The sequence below is a fragment of the Centruroides vittatus genome, unplaced genomic scaffold (assembly GCF_030686945.1).
Source record: "Centruroides vittatus isolate TY-2023 unplaced genomic scaffold, ASM3068694v2 scaffold_3315, whole genome shotgun sequence".
Taxonomy (NCBI): domain Eukaryota; kingdom Metazoa; phylum Arthropoda; class Arachnida; order Scorpiones; family Buthidae; genus Centruroides; species Centruroides vittatus.
In genome coordinates this window covers 2,209,176-2,235,568 of record NW_027122703.1, presented here as the reverse complement: position 1 = coordinate 2,235,568, position 26,393 = coordinate 2,209,176, and the positions used below count along the sequence as shown (strand labels likewise).

At 31.4% G+C, this 26,393-nt stretch overlaps 2 protein-coding genes across 2 annotated transcripts in view; one reads left to right on the top strand and one right to left on the bottom strand.

Moving 5' to 3' along the window:
* The first annotated feature begins 5,986 nt into the window (after positions 1-5,986).
* Positions 5,987-26,368, top strand: Archease (protein archease). The gene is made up of 9 exons (XM_067286372.1): positions 5,987-6,215; positions 11,666-11,690; positions 18,281-18,291; positions 21,140-21,171; positions 24,563-24,641; positions 25,452-25,534; positions 25,605-25,657; positions 25,716-25,752; positions 25,825-26,368. Exons 1-9 carry the CDS (start codon positions 6,125-6,127, stop codon positions 25,912-25,914), a joined length of 501 nt encoding a protein of 166 aa, XP_067142473.1. The 5' UTR covers positions 5,987-6,124; the 3' UTR covers positions 25,915-26,368.
* OstDelta (oligosaccharide transferase delta subunit) overlaps positions 25,923-26,393 on the bottom strand; it is a 30,254-nt gene continuing 29,783 nt past the window's right edge. Inside the window, exons 17-18 of the mRNA XM_067286369.1 lie at positions 26,202-26,338; positions 25,923-26,110 (exon numbers count right to left, since the gene is read on the bottom strand). Coding sequence (XP_067142470.1) covers positions 26,202-26,338 — 137 coding nt within the window. The 3' untranslated portion in view covers positions 25,923-26,110. The remainder of the gene's footprint in view (positions 26,111-26,201; positions 26,339-26,393) is intronic.

The following is a 26,393-nucleotide window of genomic DNA, read 5'->3' as shown; positions in this document are numbered from 1 at the left end:
ACTCTTAGTCCGTTTGACCAATTGCTACGAAACTGGGTAATTCAGTTAACCTACTATAAACTAGAATAACGTCGAACATACCACCCCAAAATCTTTAACAGATTTCTATGTATCAATTAATTTTTGTGTATATTTGTTTTCCTGGATTTACCTGTAGCGCCATCTATTGGAAAAATTAATAAACTAAATATAATTCATACAAAAATGGATATAATTTTAAAAAATATTATATTCATTTAATTACTGCGACAATGATATAGCGCGAAGTATGCGCGTTATATTATCACTTCGTGACAGCACTCACCTGCATAGAGTGGAAACTATTACACTGGTCGTGGGTTTGCGCTTGGTCAACATGTATAGACATGTTGACCAAGCGAAAAACATGTATTTACTGTATCATGTTTTCCCTAAAACTGATGAAACAGAAAAGATAAAAGTTTCGACTTGATTCGTTATACTAATTGTAGTCCGAATACATTACTAATACGTTTCACTCCAGATAATTATTTGTGTTTCTCTAACTTAGGTGCATTGTAATGATTTGTTAGCTTTATTAATCAGTAAATAATGCGCATCGAGCTCTGCAACGCCGTTCATTTGCGCTTCGCAATTGGTTGAAATGCGAGTGAATTGTTATTATTTATTTTTTTTATCTTTATTAAATATTGTTTAAGATATTGTTTTCTGTAGATAAATTACAGATAACAACATTACAAGAACATTACCGATGAAATCACGCCTTTAAATAGAAAATTTGAAGATTAACATTTGAAAAATAATTATTTAATAATCCACATATTAATAAATTTTGAAATTTTTGGCATAATTTTTTAGTTTGTATGCTAATTTGTGAGATTTATTGAAGGACGGAAATAAAACAGAACATTGTTTTAGTGAGAGGGGTGTTGTTTGCACATTTTATTAAACTAATTTTTAAAATTTAGCTTTCAATTTTCAGTTAATTAATTCATATTTAAAGAAATCCTCTAATAATAGGGGGCATTATAAGTAGACTTAAATTAATCATTTCAGAGTGGGGAGACTGGTGGGCAAGATTATATTATTTTCATATTAAAAATTGCATAGGATAAAAGAATAATATTAATTAAAACCGTTATATAAATTAATAAATAAGAATTATAAACATACTGTTCTTTGCTTAAAATTATACTTATAACACTATTAAATTTATTTAAGTATTAATTATAAATAATGTATTTTTTCTTATATCATTATCAATTTATATATAATAATTGGAACTAATTATATTTTTATTATTTAGTTTAAAAATTATTCATAAAATATATAATTTTCAAAAATTGATTTAGATATTTTTAGATCTATTTTTTTTTTTTTAAATTAGAAATTTCATCAGCTGTATTTTAATTTGAAATTCTGTATTTTAAAATTTTCAAATACAAATTCCTGAACATAAACAACATGAAGTACTCACTTGTAAGCAATATTTTTAGGAAAGAATCGAAAAATTTCACTGCTGTCGCTTTTAAATTGTTTCAAAGTTCATCCCGATAATTGATTTGATAATAGGTCGACGACGTCAAGTGATTATCTTGATTGCCACACTGATTAACTGATTAATCACCTTCTAGTTAAAATTTACATTAATTGTAAATCTTGTAGTCATTTGTCATAATTGATCCATAATTTGAAAAAAACTCTAAATATAAAATATTTTCAGTGGTTTTATCCTCTCCAGCGGACTGGTCACGTGGAGTTTTGCGGGTTTCCTTCGCGTGTCTAATACCTTTTTCCATAAAAGTCTCTCAACAGGCACTTCCCTTCCTTAAAACTGGAGTAAAGCTCGATGCCTTTGCACATCGCGCATGTGTCGCCTGCGATCTGCAAAGGCTTCGAACTTTAGTGCCTTATAGTGTCGCGCCTCAATAATTTGCCTGAACCTTTGATTAATGTTAGTGAAGGAATTTAGGCACAATGCAACACACGAAACCTTTTTCTATAATGATGCTTGTTATCCTAATCTATTATCACGGTAACATTGCTTCGACCAAAACTTTTCGTAGTTGTAGTCTGTGTGATGTATACACTTTATTCACACGTTAATCTTACTCTCAAATCTGGTTCCGATATTCTCGCGCCACAACTTTCAAAGTGTTAAGGTTAATCATATTAGTCATTGTAAACCGCGCTTTAGTCAGTCGCTATCCGCTTATTTTGTGTGTCCGACCGTCAAAGAACCACTCGGGATCGAGTTACGTATATACAAGCTAAGTTTTTGTTTATTGTCTGGTCAATGTACACTTCCGTTTGTCAATTGTTCACGATAGGAGGCGTCCTTTTCGTGTAAGATCCAAGTCGGATGTATGTGAGTTAATAAATGTTCTTGTTGCCTTTGCCTCGCCCTGTTTTTGACTCGTTCACGGTTATAGGAAATCACCACACAAAGGTTTCCTTTATTTAGATGTTTTCGCTGGGCTATACTTTTCAACCTTTTAATTTTATATTTTCGTGTCACAGAGGAGCCGCAAAATTTGTTTTTTTTACATAAAAAACAAATTTTGCGGCTCCTCTGTGGCACATTATCCTATGGGGGAAAAAAGGGCAATTGCCTGAGCCCTCATCAACAAGGGTCCCCAAAACAATCTTTTATAAACTCATTACTGTAGTAAGAATATCGAAATTTAAATTTGGCGCCATATCTGAAAACCCTAGATTGACGGTATGGCGCAGAACTTAAAGGGAATTATTTGTCAATTTCTGTTTAGGACGCACCAGCAGAGAGACCGTTCATTGTCCTTAAAATAATTAAAAATTATATTTAAAATGAACTAGAAAAATTACGTCATTTTGCATTATTATACATCGAGAATAACTTTTCAAATAGGGTTGATTACAATGAACTTGGTGACAATTTCTCAGCTGAAAAAGCACGAGAAGTGAAAATATAATAAATTTCGTTTATTCGTCTATTTTGTAATTTTTTTTTAAATTTTCGTTGTAATTGCAATTTTTTAAAATTTTATTATTATATTTTGTAAAAAAATTGTGTATTTTTTAATTTATTAACTTTTTAAAATAGATGAATTAAACAAGAATTTAAATTAACGCTCCACTAGTATTCTCTAAGCTGCAAGATCTACACTTCTCTGTCAGCTCCGGACTTTACATAAATGTTTTATTAACTCTCTCTGCCCTGTGAGTACCAAGAGGCTTTTTTTTTATTTTTAGTAAGCCCATTACGGGCTTGTTTAGGGCGGTGAGGGACGGACGGCCCCTCGAAAAACTCCTGGGGTTTAGCGACCCGTCTGCATTCGATCCCGGGTCTTCCATAGTACCTTGTATTAGTACATAATTGCTGTGTGCCCAGAATTAAGTTTAGCCCTACGGGTATTTATTTGTTAGATATAAATCAATATTCTGTTTATAAAAGTTTTTTGATCCCAAAATATGAAGAGATACTGTTTCAAAATCAGTAAAAAAATATGTTATTTTTCTCATCTATTCGTCTATACACGACGTATGTCGAAATAAATACAAAAAACTGATAAATTCAACATGAAATATCAAAAGATATCGTCAAATAAATTCTATAAACATTTTAATTTTATCGGTGAATTAAAATATAACAAAAAAATAAAAATTTTATTTTATATTTCAGTTAATAATATACAATAACATCCATAAAGATTTAATCAAAATGTGATAAATCATATTCTAAATATGCCTCATTTTTATTTATATTATTTCAGATTTTATTGCTTACTCTAGGAATATTATTTAGTAAATTTAAGAAAAAAAACCTCCATTAACGGACAATTCTGAATAGCGAATACCTCTACTTAACGGACATTTTTACAAGTCCCAGATCCTTCAAATAGGACATTATATTTACCTCTAAATAGCGGACAAACTTATGGTCCCCACGGTGTCCGCTATTCGGAAGTTATACTATATTTACATTGCAATAATTACATTAATTTGTTTATATCTCAAAATGTATTTACAGGGCAAGACACTACAGCACTAATTTGAGATGGAGTGCATATATTTTAAATTAAATACAATAAAAATATGATTAAAAATTGCAGCCCGGCATTGTGACGATGTTACAATAAATAATTGCTGACGGCCGGATAACCGAAAAATCTAAGTGGCAGCCTACCGCTTTGGGGGATCCGGGATCGAATCCGGACTAGTCGAAAAATGCGCAAGAATTTTTCGGGAGATGGTTCGTTCGGGCCCAGTCTTTCACCACCCGGCCACCCCATTGTGTGCCTGGACTAACTCGTAATGGGCCTGCTGAAAGAGTGCCCACAAGGCGGAAAGAATTTAAAAAAAAAAAAGCAACTTGTCTATTCGGCTATCGCCGTTCTGAGAAGTCGTAAAACTTTCAAACACATAAGCTAAACATTCAATTTTCAGAGACCCGTTTTTCGGAAACGCTTGAGAAGTGGGTCCTATTATCCTATTATTTGGACAAAGAGCTGTTTGTGTTTAGGGCTACCAAGTTTCGTTCAAATCGGATGTCCGCTCATTTGACCCTTTCCTTGTTTGTGTTTTTAGCCGGAAAAAATTGCTAAAATTATTTGATTTGAGCACTGAAGGCGGTGCGAGAATATGTACTCACTATAGCTTTTTAAAACACTTTTTTCATTCTGTAGGCACTTTGCGGGCACTTAAAGAGGGCCTCTTTTTAGTGATCCTATTATGGGTTCGGCCAGAACCATAATGGGGCGGCCACGTGGTGATGGACGGATTCGACATATCTGGATGGATTACCCCCAAAAATTTCTGCGGTTTCCGACCAGTGGAAATATTCAGCGGGTTCGCACAGGTTCGGTCGAACCCGTTGTTAAAATTTTCAGTTTTCCGAACTTTGTTAAACACACGGAACATTTCTCAGTGTTTTTTTTTTTTTTAATATATTAAAATATACGTATTATACTCTGTAATACTACTAAACTAGAGCCTTATACCCCGTTCGCACCGCGGCCGGATGGCCGAGAGGTCAAGGTGGCAGCCTACCGCTCTGGGGGACCCGGGATCGAATCCGAACGGGTCGAAAAATCCCCAGGAATTTTTCGGGGGGTGGTCCGTTCGGATATGTCGGGCCCCGTCCCTCACCACCCGGTCGCCCCATTGTGGGCCTGGCCGAACCCATAATGAGCCTACTAAAAGAGGCCCTCTTAGTGCCCACAGGGCGGAAAGAGTTAAAAAAAAAAACCCGTTTGCACCGAGCATTTCAATCTAGATTGTGAGCAAGGTCGGGGACTATGTCTTGGTGCGATCTCTCTCGACCGTTTCAATCTCGACCGAAACGAAGTTTAATCGCGATCGATTCAAGAGAGTTCTTGAAACTAGATCCAGTCATAAGAGAGATCCCACAATCTCACGCTGTGGAACACGTGTCGGGCTAGGGACAGCGAAATAAAAAGGATATTGTATTTCGAGAGATGATGACATCTGTCTATTATCAGCAGTGCCATTTGGGGTGAAAAATTTCTCTGCCTAAAAGAAAAAAATAAAAAAGGTCGACAGCACTAATATACTATTGTTACCTGGTCTTCGCCCAGGGCTCGTTACGTTCCAAATACGCCACTGATTATTAGATATATCGCAAGAAAAGGTATTGTATTTATTTCTAGCCAAAACTTCCATTTCGTTTGTCGGTGATTGTCAGGGAAAAATTTTCTGCTAGCGAACCCTTTGTTAACTATTTCGAATATCACCACTGTTTCCGACCCATCCGGATTAATCCCGGTCCATTAGAGCAGTAGGCTGCCATCTTAGCCGCTCGGTCAACCAGCCATCTAGTCTCCTTGGCTAGAATTTTATCATAACTTTCGTTGAATTTTATTTATACATGTATATATATATATATATTATAGTATTTATTTATTTACTATAATAATTTATAAATTTAATAAAGATTATCTGTTATAATTTAATTTAATTTCTTATTTTCACACTAGGGAATACTGTGTAACCACGTGTATGTTTTGTGGTGATGAAAAATATTTCATCACCACAAATACGCCACTGATTATTAGATATATTGCAAGGAAAGGTATTGTATTTATTTCTAGCCAAAACTTAATTTTTGTATAGAGAGAAGGAATACAAAAGTTGGTAAACAATAATAATGGAAGGCGATACTTTAGAAGATGTGACGTTAACAGTTTTGAAAAACTTAACTGAAGATGACTTATATATTCCTCCTGTCAAATATGAGTGTAAGTCTTAAGCTTTTATGAAAATCATCTGTCAGATCCTTATTATTGTTACTTTTCTGTGTGATTTTATCTTCAAGTAGATTTTAAACTAAAGTGATCACATTTTCATTGAGACAAAGCGGGACAAATGGGATGAAATGAGAATTACAATTTAGTTATATATATTTTATTGTATACATTCATATACTTGTACAAAAATGTATTTATTATTAATTATTGGTAACTATAAAAATATTTGTAAAAAATAATAATTTGAACATCATGATTTTTAATCAAATTAAGTTTTTTATTTAAAAAAAATTATGATTTTCTTTCACGGTCATATTTTTGATCCGAGTGAATACTTTGCAATAGATTCGGATCATTTATTAAAATGTCGTGAAATATTTCACATGAATTGGTCAAATTATATTTTACACTTAATATAGATTTTAAAGTTTTAATGTTCAACTGCGTTTTTTCAGTTGTCCATATTTTATTGATACTAGAAAAAAACACGTTCTGTTGCTGCATTTGTTCCCGGAAGGGAGAGCACGAATTCTACAATTTTCAAAATATTTTGATAAGGAATATTATTCTGTTTAAAATGAAGGAATAACTCCGTCCATTTTTTGTCTGTCTCCACATTTGCAGACAACCAACATTTAATTTTTTTATCTGTAACATATCTTTTTACCAATGACACCTCATCAAAAAGATTATTTTCGCAAATATTATTTTTCGGAAAATGGTTGCTAATATATTCAAAAGATTTTTCCACATATTTCAATAAAATCTCCTTTTTTAATGTCACCCAATGAAAATTTTTAATATCTTCGAATTGAACTGTCCATTCTTCAAGATATTCCAAGCAGTTGTTATAAAAATTTTCGACATGTTTCAGAAAATCAGGTCGTTTAATGGCACCTTGTTCTTCCAACCTAGTGATGTCTTTTCGAATAATTAAAGGAATGTAATCGTTATCAATTCTTTCTCGTAATTTTGTTTTTAAATTATTGATTTCGTTTGACACTTCCGTAATTGAAATTTTGTCCCCTTCAATAATTTTCACAGCATTGTGAAATAATGTAGCTTGGTTGTGGATGAACTGAAGCCAAATTTGTGATGTGTCATTTTCAAAAAAGAGCTGCAATATTCTTGGACATTTATCTTGTGATAAAAAGTATGATTTTAATGGTTCGTATATTTTTAAAATATTTTCTACAGCTGGTAAAAGAGCTAGCCATTGTGTTTTGCTGTAACCAAGAATTCTTTTATATTCGATTTCTGCGCTTTCACAAAAATCCTTCAAACTTTCAACATGCATAGAATATATATAAAAATATGAATAAATTTTTGCAATAATATTTTCAACATCAACTGGAAGTAAGTCAGATGCTGTTTGAATAGTATTATGTAGAATGTGCACTGCACAAACTACTCCAATAATTTTTTGGTTCAAATGTTCGTTAAGTTTCGTAAAAACGTTATTGATGCCTCTTCTAGCTTTTCCACCAAAATTTGTGTTAGTGTTATCCGCACAATAGGCAATAATTTTATTGTTCAAATTATTCTTTTTTAAAATAGTACTTATTGAATCAAAAATTATTTGTGAAGTTTCACCCGGCAATGAAACAAAATCTAATATTCTAATTTTAATTCCTGTTTCTGGATCAAAAAATCTAACAATTGTGGGAAATAATTTTAAATCTTTGTGGTTGGAAGCATCAGAATATATGGATATAAATGTGCATTTTTCTAATTCTTTCTGCAATTGTGAAAACGAATATGGTAAAAAAACATTACAAATAATTGCTTCGGTTTTTGTCCTTGCATATGCAAATTTTTTGTCGTATAATGTTTTGATCATTTGCGACATACAATCCATTGATCTGAAACTTTGATTGTGGTTTATGGTGTGGAAAGCAAATAGCCCTTCCGCTAATGCTAGCTGTTTTTTCATGTTGCCAAAGCTAGCACTGCGAAAAAACTGTTCCATTTTAGACGAGGAAGCGGCATTATTCAAAAATCTTTTGTGCCTCTTTGTCGCTAGATGTTTAGTAATATCGTTTTTTCCACCATGTGAGACCGAAAATTCAGCATTGCATTTATCACACCATACCATATAGTCTATTTTGGTTTTTTTAATAAATGGAAATTCTCTGCTTAGCTCTTCATTAAATTTGCATTCTCTTTTTTTACTTATCTTTTATTCTGTGGGTAAATACTAGAAATAAATAAAAAATTTACTACAAAGGCTAAAAAAGAGTATTAAATTTTACCTTATTGACTGTTACGTTGTGGCCACTATTGCTCTACCTTCGTCAATCAAATAATGAGTCAAACCGAACGTCAAATTGAAAACAACAAACCGCACTGTCTGCACTTATCTGAATTAAGCCGAGACATAACGACTATGATCGAACACCACCGAGTAAATCTAACTCGGTACATTGTCTAATTTAGTTTACTCTGCATGCATTTTATGTGTTTTTTTATGTATTTTTTATTTCTTTATATTCACCATAATACTTAATAAATAATAGGTAATATATTTTTACAGTACATTTAAAATAAGAAATGCAGATATTTTCTAAAAAGCGGGACATTTTTAAAAATCGGCGGGACGCAGGACAGTCCACCAAAAAGCGGGACTGTCCCGCCAAAATCGGGACATGTGGTCACTTTATTTTAAACATTAATTACATGTACGTATAAGGTTCATCTGTAAACCACGTGTCGGGGTTTAGTGGAGGGAAGGGCTGAAGAGTTGTGAGGAAAGATCACGCAGGAGGGGGATGAATAAGATAAAAATGCCACGTGCTTATATCACATATACTCGAATGTAAGGCGTCCTTTTCTCAGGAGCTGTAGACCATGCCAAGAGTATAAGAAAAGTCGTAAGAACCAATGGCCTACATGTGATCCTTTGCAAGATATAGCGCTCGAAAACAGCCTATCTGAAATTTTGAAGACCTTCAAAAATGTGAAATTTAAAAATTTGACTGTTTTCCACTTTACTAGAGTTGGCTAAAAGCTGATAAAACAAGAACCATTGCACTGACTACAAGGGCACGATTGGAATCACGATATAAACTCTGTTAAGCATATTGAATGTTTAACAATATACTGACTTTGGAGGGTATATCTTACAAAGGGTCATATGTAAATCATCAGTTTTTTCACTTTTTTTACTTGTTGGACAAGGTCTACATATTTGATAAGGTTGCAACCACCTCATTCAGAGCTGTATTTGTATATAATAATTAGCAATTTGTAGTGCCATGCATCTTATTCCTCTGTCACTGAATTTACAAACTATTCAATTGTTCAATTACTATCATTTAGGTTCAACTTTTCTAGTCTCAACTCAAAACTGTCTTTTTCACATTATTTTAATGATTTTATTAAACCAATATAATACTAAATATTTAAGAGGTCAAGAGATTTGTAAATGAAAAACACACTCAATGCCAGAAATTGTATAATCATTAAAAACACTCTTTTGGATTATAGTACAGTGGAACCTCGCTTAATGAGCACCTTGCATAACGAGCAAAATAAATTGTAAAAAATTGACTCGCTTAACGAGCGATGTTTTGCATAACAAGTGACGAGGAAAGGGGAAGTCTCGGATTGTGTGCATGCTCCATCAGTCTGTGGTTAGCACTTGTTATGCTAGCATCTTAGTGTCACTTGTGATCACACATTATACGGAGGCAAAACACAACTAAAATCAATAGCATTGGCATTGAGATCTAAAAATTGCAGCCTGGCATTGTGACAATGATATGATAAATAATTGCTTGTTTAACAATTATTTTATCACATTAATTTTGCACTCATTATACTAACATGGTAGTGTAGAACAGCCATTCCCAAATATAGGGTCATAACTCTGGTGGGGTCAGTTCTTATGTTCTTATTTGGCTGCAGTTACACTTTTTCATATGTTATCAGCATTAGAGCTCTGTAACCAGTCCACGTGAACTCCTGCAAAAAGGCCAAATACGTGGCTGACACCGAGAGTGACCTTAAACACTGAACTTTGGGCCATCGTGTGCAAAGGTTGACGAGATAGAGTGCATACCAGTGGCTTCTGGTCAACGGAGGATCTATCGGACCAATTATGTTCATGTTAATTATTTGAAAGGGAGAGGTAAGCCGTGTAATTGGTTTTATTGGGGTCCTATCTGTTACGCAAGATGGAGCTCTTATCAAGAGCAGTAACTCATGGATCTCTCTTCATAACTGACCCTACAGAATTCTTATCAGTTTTTTCTACATACTAATGTTACTTGTAAATCTTAATTCCTGTAGATAATGGCAACAATAAACAATTAGCTAAATTAAAATTACACTTTAAATTATAATATCATATGCACAGTCTACAGATATTTACAAATATTTATTTTTTATTTTCATAATTGTACTATATTTGTTAAATATAATGCATTTTGTATTTTTTATTGTAATTTGTTAATGATGACAGTTCTGATCAGAATGCATTAGAAGGGTCAAAAAGTAAATTACCATAGTTTTTGCATTGATATGTGTAAGCCACTTTGCCACTTGTAAGTATCAAGCTCTTAAAGACAGTTGGAAACAAATCCAGTATATGTCAAAAAAGCTGCTATATTTTTTAAAAGAAAACCATTAAACTACCTCAAAAATTTGAAAAAGTGTTTTTATTGAAACAAAGTATAAAACAACACTTTTAAAGATAAATAGTTGGAAGAATTAGCAAAAAAATCAGATAAATGCCAGACACATGGACAGCATCTTTAAAAGCTAATTATCCGTGCAAAAAGTGGACAGAGCTCTGCATTATTAAGTTAGATTTCAAGGAGGCCCTACCACAGTGATTCTCAACCACCATGCCGCAGCACTTTAGTGTGCCATCAGTGCAAATACCCATACATAAGCGACGTCAGACAAATAGTTCAATTAGTTCTACCTACCTAGGGTGCATTTGGAAATTGTAACTGGTGTTACCGGTAACTGCCGATAGTTACCAAAGCGTTTAGGGAATGTGACCTAAATAACCAACTGCGTTTAAAAATCACTGTTATGACGTCATCGGTTGTTCTGTGGTACTTACTGAAGTAATTGTGTGTGCTGCCAAATTTTTAAATTATTAAAATGTACCGTGACAAAAAAAGGTTGAGAATCACTGCCCACCATATCAGATCCATACCTGCTTCATCTTCCATTTTGAATTTTTTGTTAAGATATTCTCGAAGTTGGAGACTAAGGATGCAATCTGATGCATAAGAACTCTATAACCAATTAATATTTATTAATAAAATTAATTAATTAATGCCAAACAAACTGTCAGATTATTAATCAGTCTTTAACAAGACTAATTTCAAATTAGCTTTGTTATAGTCCAATTAATAAGTTCATTTGGCATTAATTAATAATTGAATCGGATTGATGTAAAAGAAATTAATTTAAAACAATTATTTCAGATTTAGATCACCCAGCTGATGTTCAGTAAGTACTTTTTTTTTTAAATTAGATAATTTCTTTATGAAAATATTAAAAATAATTGAAGAGTATAGTGCAAAAAGTGTCTTAAATTTAATTTGACCACATATAGTTCCTAGTTGAGGGAGAGGTGACTACTATTTTCTTCATCCCCAGTTTTCTGGCTATGGTTGTGATGGTAAATCATTTGACCATCTACAAGCAACTATCAAATGATTTTTCCCCACAACTATAGCCAGAAAACTCTGGATGTAGTTCCTCATGTCATGTAACATAATTTTTTGGTATAATATTTGTTCTGCTAAGTGCCAAAGTCCATAATTCGATAGATACTTTACAAAAAGTGCATAAGTGACATAAAGCATAACCTCCCATTACCTCATATTAGGAAATTGCTAGTGTATTGTTAATAATAGACAGACAATTCAGATAAGAATTAGTTTTAATGTTATATAAAGTGTTTATTTAATTAGAAGATTTAAATATCAGGATTAAATCTGTAATGGTATACTATTATTATAAAGATTGTGTCATGGCCAAACAGGGTTATGATTGTGCCTTTACATATTCAAGTTTATTTTGAAAAATATTGCATTTGTTCTGTTATTTCTTATTCATATTATTAAGTTTTTAGACATTACCTAGAATAATGATATTAATTTGCATTTGAAAAAATAATAATGATTTATACTTTAAATAAATTAGCATATTTTGCAATTTGAAAATTAACTAAAATTAAAATTCCTGCTTTAAAAAACTAAATCTCCAGTTAGTTAATTTAATTGGATGACTATTTAAAATTTAGTTAACCGAAGCTTTAGAAGAGTATTATAATAATGGGCAGAAGAAAAATCCAAACAGCACAGATCTATAGAGACTTCAGTACCACCTTGAGTGGAGTGATCAAGAACATATGTAACAACAGTTTTCTTCTCAAAAATACTGGAGTGAGTAAATAAACAACCACAAACAAAACCTTTCTAACCAGTAATTGAACTTTAACGTAAAATACCTTAAAACTTGCCAAAAGAAATTTTACGTTAAAGTTCAATTACTAGTTAGAAAGGTTTTGTTTGTGATCGTTGAACATATCTAACCTCATTCAAAGAACAAAAAGATTTAAGTATAATGTTAGGATAGGTGAAAAATACTGTAACAGTGTAGGGAACCCGTTCTGAATCAGCGGATTCCGCCCCGTTGGTTCGTCACACAAAATTAAAACAGTCAGATATTTCTACACAAAAAGCTTTATTCTACACATGGGGACCACCACTTTGCCCTTCCTCTCTCTCCTGCATCCCAAACTCCTCTCACCGTCCCTCTTCCCACTTTTTTTCCCCTTCTTTTTACATTTCTTTGTCTATTCTTTTTTATAACCCTTTATTACCGCGTGCGGGTGAATTGCACCCATTCTGACGAAACCGCAAGTGAGGGAGGACAAGGATCACTACAAACAGGTTGTTTTTCACCTATCCCAGGTACAGTACAGCTAGAAGTACATGTACCTTAAAACTTCCACAGTCTACTTTGCTTTCAGCAAAATAGGTTGTGGAAAAAAATTCTTGCAAATGATGCACCTCCTAAAGATCTTTATAAACATTACAATGTTAAACTCAATAGAATCGAATCAGATTTGCTAAACAAAGTATGAAAATATATTTCTGATCTTTCAGCAGGATAATCATATTATTCAAGATCAGAAAATAGACTGTGTAAACACATTGACTCTGAATTAAATGTAGCTAAATTACCCAGATCTTTTGTTCAACAGCATGAGAGAATTTCATAAAGCAACATGTTTAGAAAAACTTTTTATAGATTAATTCAATATACTGTACATTTTGGCTTTACAAGGAAAGATATATGAAAGAATTGCAGATTTTGTAATCATATTAAAAGAAGCTGAAATTAGTAAGAGGAAGAAAAATTCAGAAATTTAAAAGTTGTGAGAGAATTTCTCCTTTGAAAAGCAGGATACTTTCAGAAACAAACAAATTCAAGTAAAGATATGAAAAGTGAAAATGTTCTCTTAATATGATTATCAGAAAAATTTGTTCATCCCTGTTTCACATTCAGGATGAATATTATCTGTGACAATTATAGTTCTGTACCTAGGGATTATTTGTTGTCAAAACACAAACAAAACAACAATCTACTGTATATTTACACAGGAAGGACCGAACAAGGTTATTATTACCTATCTGAAAGATTATTATAAAGAGTGAAACTGAAAAAACAAAATATTTATTTATATTCTTAGACCAACTATGTATTTCAATAAAATTATTTGATAAAATAGAAATTTAATACACAGTTCTGGGGCATAGTATAATGCCAGTTGATCAATACTTCACAATACTCAAGGAGGAAAGACTCAAACATCAACATATCAATAATCCCAAATTTTGTGTGAATTTGGTTCCATTTTGAAAACCAAAAAACCTATTTGATTGTGCCCTTTATTGTAAACTCTCTCAGATCTGATGGTGTTTAAAAGATAGCAATCAAATTGTTCAAGCTTAAAAAGTCACTAAAATTTTGTTTATAATTTTTAATAATGATGAAAAACAAAATAAATATCTTAAAATATTCAAAATAAGGAATTTCAGTCAGAAGATAAAGAAATGTAAGAAATCTACTCTAAAACTTAAAACAAAACACAGTAATACTTCACAAATACACATGTATTTAATACTATTTTGATAATGTTGACATGATTAACCTACCATTTTACCAAGCTAGACCCAAACCTGCTTGAAAAAATATAGGTGTGCTGTTAAATACATAGAATGGTATTTTTATTTAACTCTTTCAGCTCTCCTTGAACATCATCAGTTTAAATGTACAAATTTGCATATGAATTTACTGTAGCATATTTTTGGTATCTAAAAGAAGCATTATTGTCTATTTAATTGTCAACATTATGCCAAGATTCATTTAACTCTGTAGAAAAATTTATTCATTTATTATGATAAACATTTATCATTCTTATGATCATTGTGCTCTTAATGAAAAGAACAAACATTGGATATATTTTAGTTGTTTAAATTTCATAGGTTTTTTTTAATGCAAAATAGTTAGTTTAATTTTTTTTATATAAGTAACAAATATATGTATTTATTAATGGTGCAGTTTTTTAACATATTTTAAAAAACAACTTTTAAAAAACTTCTTAAAAAATTAGAAAACTTCAAAGGTTAATATAGAAGATAACCGTCGCTTTTTATCTGTAACCGCATTTTATCAGAGACAAATTACTAAGGTCTACATACGTTAGCTTTATTATATTACGATGTGCATTTCGGGTGCAAGTTTTGTTTTCACTTGCACCCCTCTTCAGGTAATACATATCTACATTAAGGAAAACATACACATGTTACAATAACATTACAAAAAAGTTACAACATTCAAATGATTTACATTATAACAAACTAACCTATTTTGCTAAAGCTTTCCACACTCCACTATATCGATATCCTACTCTCGAGGCATTGTACTAACAGCCTTTTGTCTATTTCTGAACTATTTTGCCCTTACCACTTCTGCCCACATCTCATCTATCTTCATCCCATTATTTAAATTAATGGTGCTATGTGCACTTACAATCACGAAATGTTCCTTGAACCTTCGTACAAACTTATCTTTTTCTTTGTGGATTATTTTTATATTATTATTATTATTGATTACAGTGATCGGTCCATGGTGATTGGTTATTTTTTAAACGATTGCTGTTTCGTGCTCTTTTACTCTAGTCTTGAGTTGCCTTCCTGTTTCACCAATGTAAATTGCTGGTTTATTGCACGTACATTTAAGTTCGTATACAACTCCTGCTTCGTCTAGTTTTTCTTTATTTTTAATTTTATTAGTATTAATATTAATTTTGATTTTATTTTTTAGTTTGGCTGCTAGTACAACTCCATATTTTTTGAAGACATTTCATGCACGTAACTATAAACTGCGGGAAAAATGCTCTTAATATAAAAACTTTAAAAAAAAGCTGCAATGTGGATAATAATCTAAATTATAAATCGTATTATCCTATAACAATTAAAAGAAATAATCTTGTGACAGCACTATCGAAGATATGGAGCAGAAAATCTAAAGCAGAAGATGGAGAAAAACAATAAAATGAATTAATAAATACATTTATATTAAACAATTACCCAAGTAGATTATTAAAGAAATGGATAACGGAATTTATAAAAAACAGAATTAACGTTAAAAATATTAAAAAATGTTTCCTTATATTAAAGGTATATATGAAAATTGTAGAAATGTCTTCAAAAAATATGGAGTTGTACTAGAAGCCAAACTAAAAAATAAAATTAATATTAATACTAATAAAATTAAAAATAAAGAAAAACTAGACGAAGCAGGAGTTGTATACGAACTTAAATGTACGTGCAATAAACCAGCAATTTACATAGGTGAAACAGGAAGGCAACTCAAGACTAGAGTAAAAGAGCACGAAACAGCAATCGTTTAAAAAATAACCAATCACCATGGACCGATCACTGTAATCAATAATAATAATAATATAAAAATAATCCACAAAGAAAAAGATAAGTTTTTACGAAGGTTCAAGGAACGTTTCGTGATTGTAAGTGCACATAGCACCATTAATTTAAATAATGGGATGAAGATAGAAGTGGTAAGGGCAAAATAGTACAAAAACAGACAAAAGGCTGTTAGTACAATGCCTCGAGAGTAGGATATCGATATAGTGGAGCGTCAAATTCTTTAGCAAAATGGGTTAGTTTGTTATAATGTAAATCATTTGAATGTTGTAACTTTTTTGTAATATTATTGTAACATGTGTATGTTTCCTTAACATAGATATGTATTATCTGAAGAGGGGTGCAAGTGAAAACAAAACTTTCACCCGAAATGCATCGTAATATAATAAAGACTAACGTATGTAGACCTTAGTAGTTTGTCTCTGATAAAATGCGGTTACAGATAAAAAGCGATGGTTATCTTCTATATTAACCTTTGAAGTTTTCTAATTTTTTAAGAAGTCTTTTTAAAAAATTGGTTTTTAAAATATACTGTATTAGTTTAATTTGTTTAATCTTTGATATAATGGGATGAGAGAAAAACTTTCCAGACTGAGTTTAAAGCATTATAGCTATTGAACTCAATTTTTGGCATAAATATTTTTAAATTATCTTTTTATGTCATTACACATGCTCGGTTACAGCAAATGAAGTTTTTGAACATTCGTGAATCAGTTCAGAAAAATGGCTTCAAAATAGGACATATTAAGAGAGCAAGTTGTACAAATGTACAAAAATAAAGCAAACCACTGAAAAAAATTGGTGGTGCAGTATTTTTTAGAGATGACCACAGTAAATCATGATATTTTGAAGTAGTCTAAAATATCTGGAATGTGGAAAAGAAATCCAGAAAGTGAAGAAATCCAGTTGTTGCTAATGCTAAAAACCAAAGAGCATTGCAACAAATGTTTGACAACAAAAATGCAGTTAGCCAGGTGGAGGCAGCTAAAATGTTCAATTGTCATCGAACATACATAGATAAGACATTTAAGATGATGGGCATAAAGAATAGGAAGAAGAAGAGCACTGCAGAGTATACTGCTGAAGAATTTGCTGAAATCCAAATGCAATGCAGATAACTCGTAAGAAATTTGGAAACAAAATGCTCATTTTGGATGATGAGAAATACTTTTCTCTCTCTGGAACGCAAATGCCATGAAATGAAATTTACTGTGCGAGAAATGAAAATCAAGCACTTTCCGAAGTAAAGTGCAAATTTAAGAAGAAATTTGAAGCAAAAGCCATGCCACACATTGTCATCTCACCTTTTGGTGAAATGACAATGTATAGTATGACTTTTGCTTAGCCGTTCATGTGTGTCATTTTTTAAGAAATGCCATATATGGTTGCTAGCACATACCAAATGAATGTCTAAAGAATATTCTAATCCCTCTTCTTAACAAGCATCATCAAAATGACAATTTCATCTTTTGGCCTGACAAAGCTTCGTCTCACTACTCAAATTTGAACACGAGTTTCTCAAAGTCAAAAACATTCCTTTTGTATCCAAAGAACATAATTTGTTAAATCTGCCACAATGCTGGGCAATTGAGGATTTCTTTGGATATTTGGCACAAATAGTACACAAGAAAGGTTGGCGAGCAAATAATACCACACAATTGATCCGAAGAATCAGACTTTTACGACAATTGACACGAAGGCCATCTAAAGGAGTTACGAGTCCATTGAAACAAACTTACGGCATGTCGCCAACCGTAAGCCATATGATCGTATTCATTAAATTCTATACCATTGTAAATAAAATTTCTTTTAAAATGATACATAATATTTAATAATTACTTGAATATTTTGATAAAATATTATGCTTTAAAAACAATCCAGATTTTTTCTCATCCCATTAATAATGCTGTGATAAACTAAAACATTTATAATATCTTTATTCTCTGACATTCAAAGGACACATTATTGTGGATATTAATGATGATGATCTGAATTGTTATTAACTAATCTTTAATGCAAGAAGGTAACACGACGATCAGATTATTTAAAAGATTTAATAATTTGAATTTATTTTTGCAGGTTACATGGATGTATCCTTAATGCACTGAAAATAAAACAATTTGATTTAAGGACACTTAGGGAAATATAAATTATAAATTATTATTGATTTTTCTTGTTATTCTTTAGAAAACTTTGTAGTAATTTATCATTTATAACATAGGAGTACACTTGTATTCTTACGCTATTATTTGACCGTCGAAAACTTTTCCGGAATGTAGTCGTAGTTCAAATATTTGCCACCCAGGTGCCATCTTATCTATAGAAAGCCCATTTTGTACTGTTGTTTACACCTCATTTGACAGTGTTTTTAGGAAGTTCTTACAAAATCATGTCTTTTAAATGCATGCATAATTACAAAGGCAACTTATTATACAAAGAAATGAAAAATAAAGGCATTTATTTAAGGCACAAAAAGATTTGGAATTGTCAAAACATGGAAACAAGCGATACTGCATGCAGATCGAGAACTGATCGATTTTGGTTTATTTGGTTACTGCAACACAACACATGGGCAATCTATGAGAATTGACTGAACTCTATGACATTTGTGAAAAGCATTTTGCTCCACATCACATTGTTTGTGGAGAGTATATATAGTTGGAAAGGAAATTGCCAATGTTCCTGATAAAACTCCTCAACAAACTAAGGATGTAGTTCCCAATTTGTTTCCAAATTGCCCGTCATACTTTTCTAAACACAGCAAACAACCTTGAAAAAGTCCTTTAATTATCTTTATTATAGTTTATAAACTATTTAACCAAACCCATAAATTAAAGAGCAGTTATTTATTGTGAAATCATCACAATGCCAAGCTGCAATTTTTAATCATTTATTAAAAATATGCTCTCCACCTCAAATTAGTAGTGGCTTGTCCCTGTACATCATGTTATTCTTTTAACAATGGAGTCGTGGCTAGTCATCTATTAACTCCTTTCAAGGGAAAAGTTTTGAATTGAATTGAAGTTCTTATATAGTTAATCGGGGCCTGCTGCCCCTAAGATTTCCATATCTGGTCTTGTCTTTCATCTATATAACTCCATTCTCGAGATTAAGGAAAGACGGCGACGGCGGGAATTTATAATCTACAATATTTTTAAATTGTAGCCCGAAAACATACTGCTAATTACTGCATTTTTTCTACAGCAGTGTATAAAAATTATAACCAAATGTTTATACACATTGCATATTGGTGGTTTTAATGGGGAATATAATTACATTAAGATCTAGTATTTGCAAAATTTTTTTCAATGAGAAACCAAGAGTTACTTATGAAGTAAAGAAAAGAAAAAATCATTTGAAAAGACATCCAAAGACGATCTTACCCACTTGAAAAAATTAAGAGAGAAATTGGATGGACATATTGAAAGAGATATTTAGGAGCATGATGAGTTAACTATTATTTTTTAACTACTTAGCCAAATTATCAGTAAGCATGTTTACTGATAACTGATAACTTTCTGAATGACATTGCAGAAGCACATAAAAAGATCTTGTTTCCATGTAAAACACAGAAGTACAGATTTTATCATTTCATTTTTAAGGTTAAGGTAATTGAGTTTATACTATTTGAACGATCCGCTATTAAAGGATTAGTTTTTTCCTGCAACAAATTTTAATAACACGTGTCAAACCCACAGAATAAAACTGTTCTTAAAAGATAATTCCAAATAACCGACACTGTTAATTAACAAGCTTCCTGTTCTATATTTAATATCAGACTGGAAGCTCGGGCAGCGGGATTGCAGGTTTGAGTTCTTCTCCAGACCGATTCTCTTCTTCCAGATTATTCTAAATTATTTAATTTAATTATAATTGTTTTTTCTGTCACAACTAGGTGCATAGACAGACACTGGGCATTTTTGACATCAGTCCTTATTTGGGAATATCTTGTGGGCCAATATGCATTTTAGGCATACACCCCTCAGCTACTTAATAAAACATGAACATGAAGTTTTCATGTTACAATGTACTGTTTCTTTTCAAGATATCTTGTAAGGAGGTGTTAACTAATATACATATATTTATGGTTAAAAATTTGTACAGTTAAAATTTCCTAGCATTACACTGAACGACACTTTGCTCACACTTATGATGCCATGTCTGTGTTTACTAGGTTCTTACTTCTTCTTTGTTAATATTGCAATTATTTATTGTGTAATGTTTGTAAAAGACTGAATTTACTCTTCTATATTTCAAATCGGCGATATGTTCTTTTAGTCTTACTCCTGCTTCCCTTTTCGTTTCTCCTATGTAATTTTTTGGGTTTTCACAAGTCTATGGTGTGGAATAGACTACATTCACTGTGCTATATGTATCCTCTATCTTATTACTCTGTTCAGGCTTTATTTTTTGTATTCTCTTTTGTAATTTTTCATAGGTAGGAGCAAGTTTTATATTTACTTTGTTAAAATCTTTATTTATTTCTTCAAAGAAGCCTTTGATATAAAGGAAAGCTACATATTTCTTGTTGGCGCCCTTGTTTTTTTATGTTTATTGCTGATTTTGCTTTCCCATTTTTGTATTATTCTATTGGGATAAGAGAGAAATTTAAATTAAATGGTTAATTCTTTTATATACTTATTTCTATTCTGCATTGTACTTGTTATATTTATAAATAGAACAAGTAACAATTGTATTTAATAATAATCAATGGTAAAAAATGGACTTGTAGATCATCACATCTGGTGGATACTCAAATAATCTCAACCACTTCACCGACATCATTGAATGGAGAGTGGTATCACCTGTACTCTTACACCATGATTTATAACATTAATTTGTAATGATATTTAATGCAAAATTATTTCAAAATATACATAGTCGCTAATAATTGTTTCACGAAAGAATAACGAAATTTTCCTTGATAAAAATACGAAGGGGGAGACGATCTGGTCGAAGCATTTGAACAGGTAAATTAGAAAATAATTATTTAATCTAAGTGTGATTTATTTGATTTTTATATTTTCTTATTTAAATATTTTGGTTTACAAAAGTCGACAAAATCTGCACAACAATATTGTGCATAACTAATTACTATTCATTTTAAAACTTAAAAATATTAAAGTATTTGTGTGCTTAAACTTTGAATTGGGAGTTAACCAATACTGTTTTTAATAACAAAACAAAAGACATTTTTTAAATATAAAATATGAAGTAAACTTTGAACAAAATGATGCATATTTCATTGATTACACAACTAGAGCCAGATTAGCTTCTTAGAGTCTGAATGTAAATTAATAAATGCTTAGACCAAGGTTTGTTTAGGCCAAATTATATTGGGTAAAGATAACCATTTATTACTGTAATCTTGCTCTAGTAATTTAAATTGATCATTTTGTTCTTTTTCTATTGTGTAAAATCCAGTGTTGAAGCAATTCATGTGTTTGTCATCTTCCAAAGTTTTGAATATTTTAATTAGGTTTATATTACTGGTTTTTTGTAGACTTTAAAGAATTAAAAGCTAGTGGCTTTCTTTATTCAGTAACACATCACACAAGGAACAGTTGATTTATGTATATTTTATTTCCTGAAGAAAGAAAGCCACTAGCTTTGAATATTTTCTTTCATTAAACCAACCAAATGGCTGTGCAATAAAGATGCCGGTCTATCACTACAAGGGACTAGACTCAAGCTTTGTAATTTATCATGGATGGTGAGGTCTCATTCCCCATCTATTATCAGCGGCCACCACTGTTGTAGGTCACCCGTGATAGACGTTACGTGGCTAGCAACGTGTCTAATATTGACTAATCAGTTTCATTAGAGTTTTGTAAAAAGAGAGATGGATAAATGAGAATATCTCAATCTAAACTGTAATTAACTGTGTATAATTGATTAGTCAAAGAGCAGTCTGATTTTATGAAAAATAATCATTTTCTTGACTTTTGTATATGTTAAGCTCATTCAAACACCAAGAGATTTTTTTTTTTTTTTTAAAGACTAAAATCAGAGGATTAATCTCCATCCATAGCGCCTTTCTACCATAAACAATAGATATTTCATCCACCTACAGTTTAGTAAATTTAAGAATAAACTGCTGAAAGAATTAAAATGTTCATCTCATTCTAGAAAATTCAACTGTCTTATAATAAAGAACTGTATCAAAACAAAAAAAAAGCTTTGTTATTACTCACCTTATTTTTTGGAAACCCCTTGTATTATGAAAAACAATTTTTTTGTAATAATTATGAATAAGATAAAACATGGTAAACAGATAGACTCAGTAATAACATTCAAAAAGACAGCCATGAAGCAACAATGGCATCATATTGCCCCGACAAAGTCCGGATGGAAGATGGCAGCTATCGTGCAAGTGCGGTCCAAAACAGGTATCCACGAGTATTCATTTCTTGCAAGCAAAAAGGACTTCGCTAGATGACATTCACCATGAATTGGTTGCTGTGTGTGTGGTGTGTGAAAGGTTATTGACAAAGAAGCAGATGTGTTTTTGGTGCATTGAATCTAAAGTAGACCACGTTGACCATTGACATCAGGCTTTTATCCAGTAAGACAGAAGACATTTTGCATATTGAGGACACTCTTCTTGAAAGCCATAGAGGAAAGTGCATAAAATTTCAAAAAAAAAAAAAAAAAAAAAGATAAACTTGCCTAAGTTCATTGTTTACAAAATTGTTCAGATGTCCTTAGACTTTGAAAGGTGTGCTGCTGCTGGGTGCCTACATTACAGAACAACATTAGGTAACATGTATGGGGATGTCTGGAGAATCTGTTATGATATAATGACAAAAACAAAAATTTTCTTGTCAATATAGTCATGGGGCAGACAATGCGAAAGTCACGACAATAGGCTCCAGCTATCCTTGGACTTCTTACCAAATAAAATAATCAATGCAGCCTATTTGGGTGCCTTAGGGGACCAAAAATTACTAGGTGTCATTTGGGGATATGTGAACAAATAACAATTGATATATCTTTGACATGTAGGTTTGATTACAAATAAACATAAAATAGATTTCATCCTATCAGTTTAGAAAGGGCTCAACAAATTATGTATTAATAGTTGGGTCAATAATCCTCAGACTCATAAATGGAGAAACAGAAAACTATTAATTTTATTAATAAAATGTTTATTATATACATTTATTTTACAAAATACAATGCCATAAGTGAAAGTGTGTGGTGTAATATGGCAGACAGTCTTCAAATGCTCAGAAATTTGGTCATTTCTTTCTTCAGTTTAGAACAGCACCTACTACTAAGAACTAGTGAGATCTGCAAATTTTGTCAGAAATTAAAAGAAGCTCCTGTTTTCCTGGATTTCAGAGCACCCACACTCCCCAAACAGCTACGATTACCGTCTGTTTCAAGAGACTGGGAGAAAACTTGGCCGGGTATCTTTCGTCAGTTGATAGGCTAATTTTGGAAAGATCTGGAATCTTTTGATATAAATCATCTGTTCCGAATATTACAAAGTTAATAGTGAGGTTGAGGCCGAAGTTTTAAACGCGAAAACGCGTACGTCGGATGTTCGGTGCCGCTTGTCTGTAAGCCTAGAAGTTTGACAATGGCGTTTTGGAATGTCAGTGGAATCGTGCTCGACATTCCAAACGCCATTGTCAAACTTCTAGGCTTACAGAAAAGCGTCGCCGAATGTCCGACGTACACGCTTTCGCGTTTAAAACTTCAGCCTCAACCTCGCTATTATTTATTTTGTGCATGCAAACTTCCTGTTAATTTGGATATTTTTGATTTATAAACTTATCATAATACAAAGATCTTAATTATCTAGTTATGGTTGATACATGTTAAAATTCACATTTAATACATATATTCTAGTATTGTTTGTTTTATTAGGTTTAAATGTTCTAGACCTTGATATAGCAAAACCTGTTAAAGCACAAATGAATACTTATTTATGGGAAAGAGATCTTCCATTTAATACAAACTCAGTCATTTCGAATTACTAATTGCATTGCAAATAACATTGAGAGACGGAAAACTCAAACTTGTGGAAATACCTCATTACAGCATTTAATTATTATTTGGGACTTGGTTTAGTGTCAGTTTTAGAAAGCAACCAAACGATGGCACTAGATCAAAGTTTTGACTGTAATTTATTTGATAATCTTCAGCATTTAAAGTAATGTATTAAGTAATCAAGAATTAATCATTTGAAAATAAATTGTCATATTCATATAAATTTAATGCTACAACTGTTTGATAAACATCTGCCTCTTTTGTACTTCTGTAATTATTTTATATTAATGTAGCTATAGTCTTAGTTGAATTGTATTTTTAATATTATAAGTACTGATTTTAAACGTGAATATATTTTTATAGGTTGGTGTTGCAATGTTTGGTTATATGACAGAATTAGAATATGTAGAAATAAAGATGACAGGAGATATAGAAGCTGAAGGTATGGACAACTTGAAATAAAATTGTTTGCTAATTAATTTTTATTGATTATACACACTAAAAATTTTAAGATTTATTTTCATTTAGTTGCAAACAGTATTATTTACAAAAAAAAAATAATTTGACCATTTCTACTCTCACTTCCTTATATTACTCAAGATTTGTTCATTAGAAATGCATTTCTAACTTTTAATCTTTAATATTTAATTCCTCTCAAAACATGAATTATTGGATCATTTTGAGTAATATCATTAACTGGTTGATAAAATGAACATGTTGAGGAATTTCCCAAAAAAGCATTCTGTAAACCTCAGGACAAGATTTTCATGTTTAATGGCATTTACCTAAACAACTCTTATCTAAATTTGTGTCCATTCCAAGCTTAGATAAAATAGAAAATTTAAAATATTAAACATCAGAAGTCTAAAAAATTTCATCATACCATTATAAAAAATATATATTTTCCTTATCCAATAAGCATGTTCCTTGTTCAATGATAGATATTCTTGAGAATGATACCTCAATGTAATTAATTGCATAATTCTTTCTGAATATAGTGAGTGTTCTCTTGGGAGTCGTGGAACACAACTCCCAAAAACCTGAACAGGCAATAATATCATTATTCTAACTGAAAAAAGCTCTTTTTCCATATCTTCAAGAAATTTCTCAGCTTGGAGGCAGTATCAACTTCTTCCAACTATAATAATACTTTATAATACTTTTCAAATCATATTGAGAAAACTCAATAAATATAACAGCAGTTAACCACATTTATTCGTGTGTATGTATTATTTTCATTTATATTTTTCAGGGGATGATATGTTAGCTCTATTATTCCATTATCTGGACGAATTTTTGTTTCTTTTTAGCGCCGAGCCCTTTTTTATTCCTAGGGTAAGTACACGCAACTGTAAAATTTTAAATTTACATAGTGCAGTGTTTTTGATTTATCATTTTATTTCAGAAAATAAAAATTTTAGAATTTGACAGGGAAAATTTCAGGATTAAAGCCAGAGGGTAAGAAAATTTTTGAAACTACATATTACAGTTTAAATCATGCTAACTTCTCTTACAGATATGGTGAAGTATTTGATTTAGATAAACATCCACAGGTAAATCATAGTAGAATATTTCTTTTGTTACAATTGCTCGTAGCTAAATGTGGTATTACTATATTTTTTTAGGGCACAGAAGTAAAAGCCATCACTTATTCCAATATGCAAGTTCACGATAACGAAAATCAGCACGAAGTGTTTGTTATAATAGACATATAGAATGAAAGTATTTTTCGTTTTTTTTTTATTTGAAACAACTTAATCATCAGTATAGAAAATTCAAAATGACATTTCTCTGCTGGGTGATATAACAACAACTCAAATATGACACAAAAGTTGCTGGAATGTGATGTTTTACAAACAAAAACTTGCACTGGAAGGCATCAACTCTCCTACTCAACATGTTAAATGCAATCTGCAATTGTGATCAAACAACAGCTTTAAAAACCCACATATTTAAAAAAAAAAAAAAAAAAAAAATACAAGTGCATCAATTGATTTCTTACTTATTTTCTGGTTGATGCCAATTTACTTAGGAGATTATGTCCCGATAAAAAGGTTACCACACCCAACGCTAACAGATATTTTAAAGTGGTAAACATGTTCCACTTCAACCAAAACATGGTAAATAAGCCAAAAATTGCTGTAATAAAATTATTGTTGTTATTATAAATGTGTTATTTTTTCTGTTCATTTAT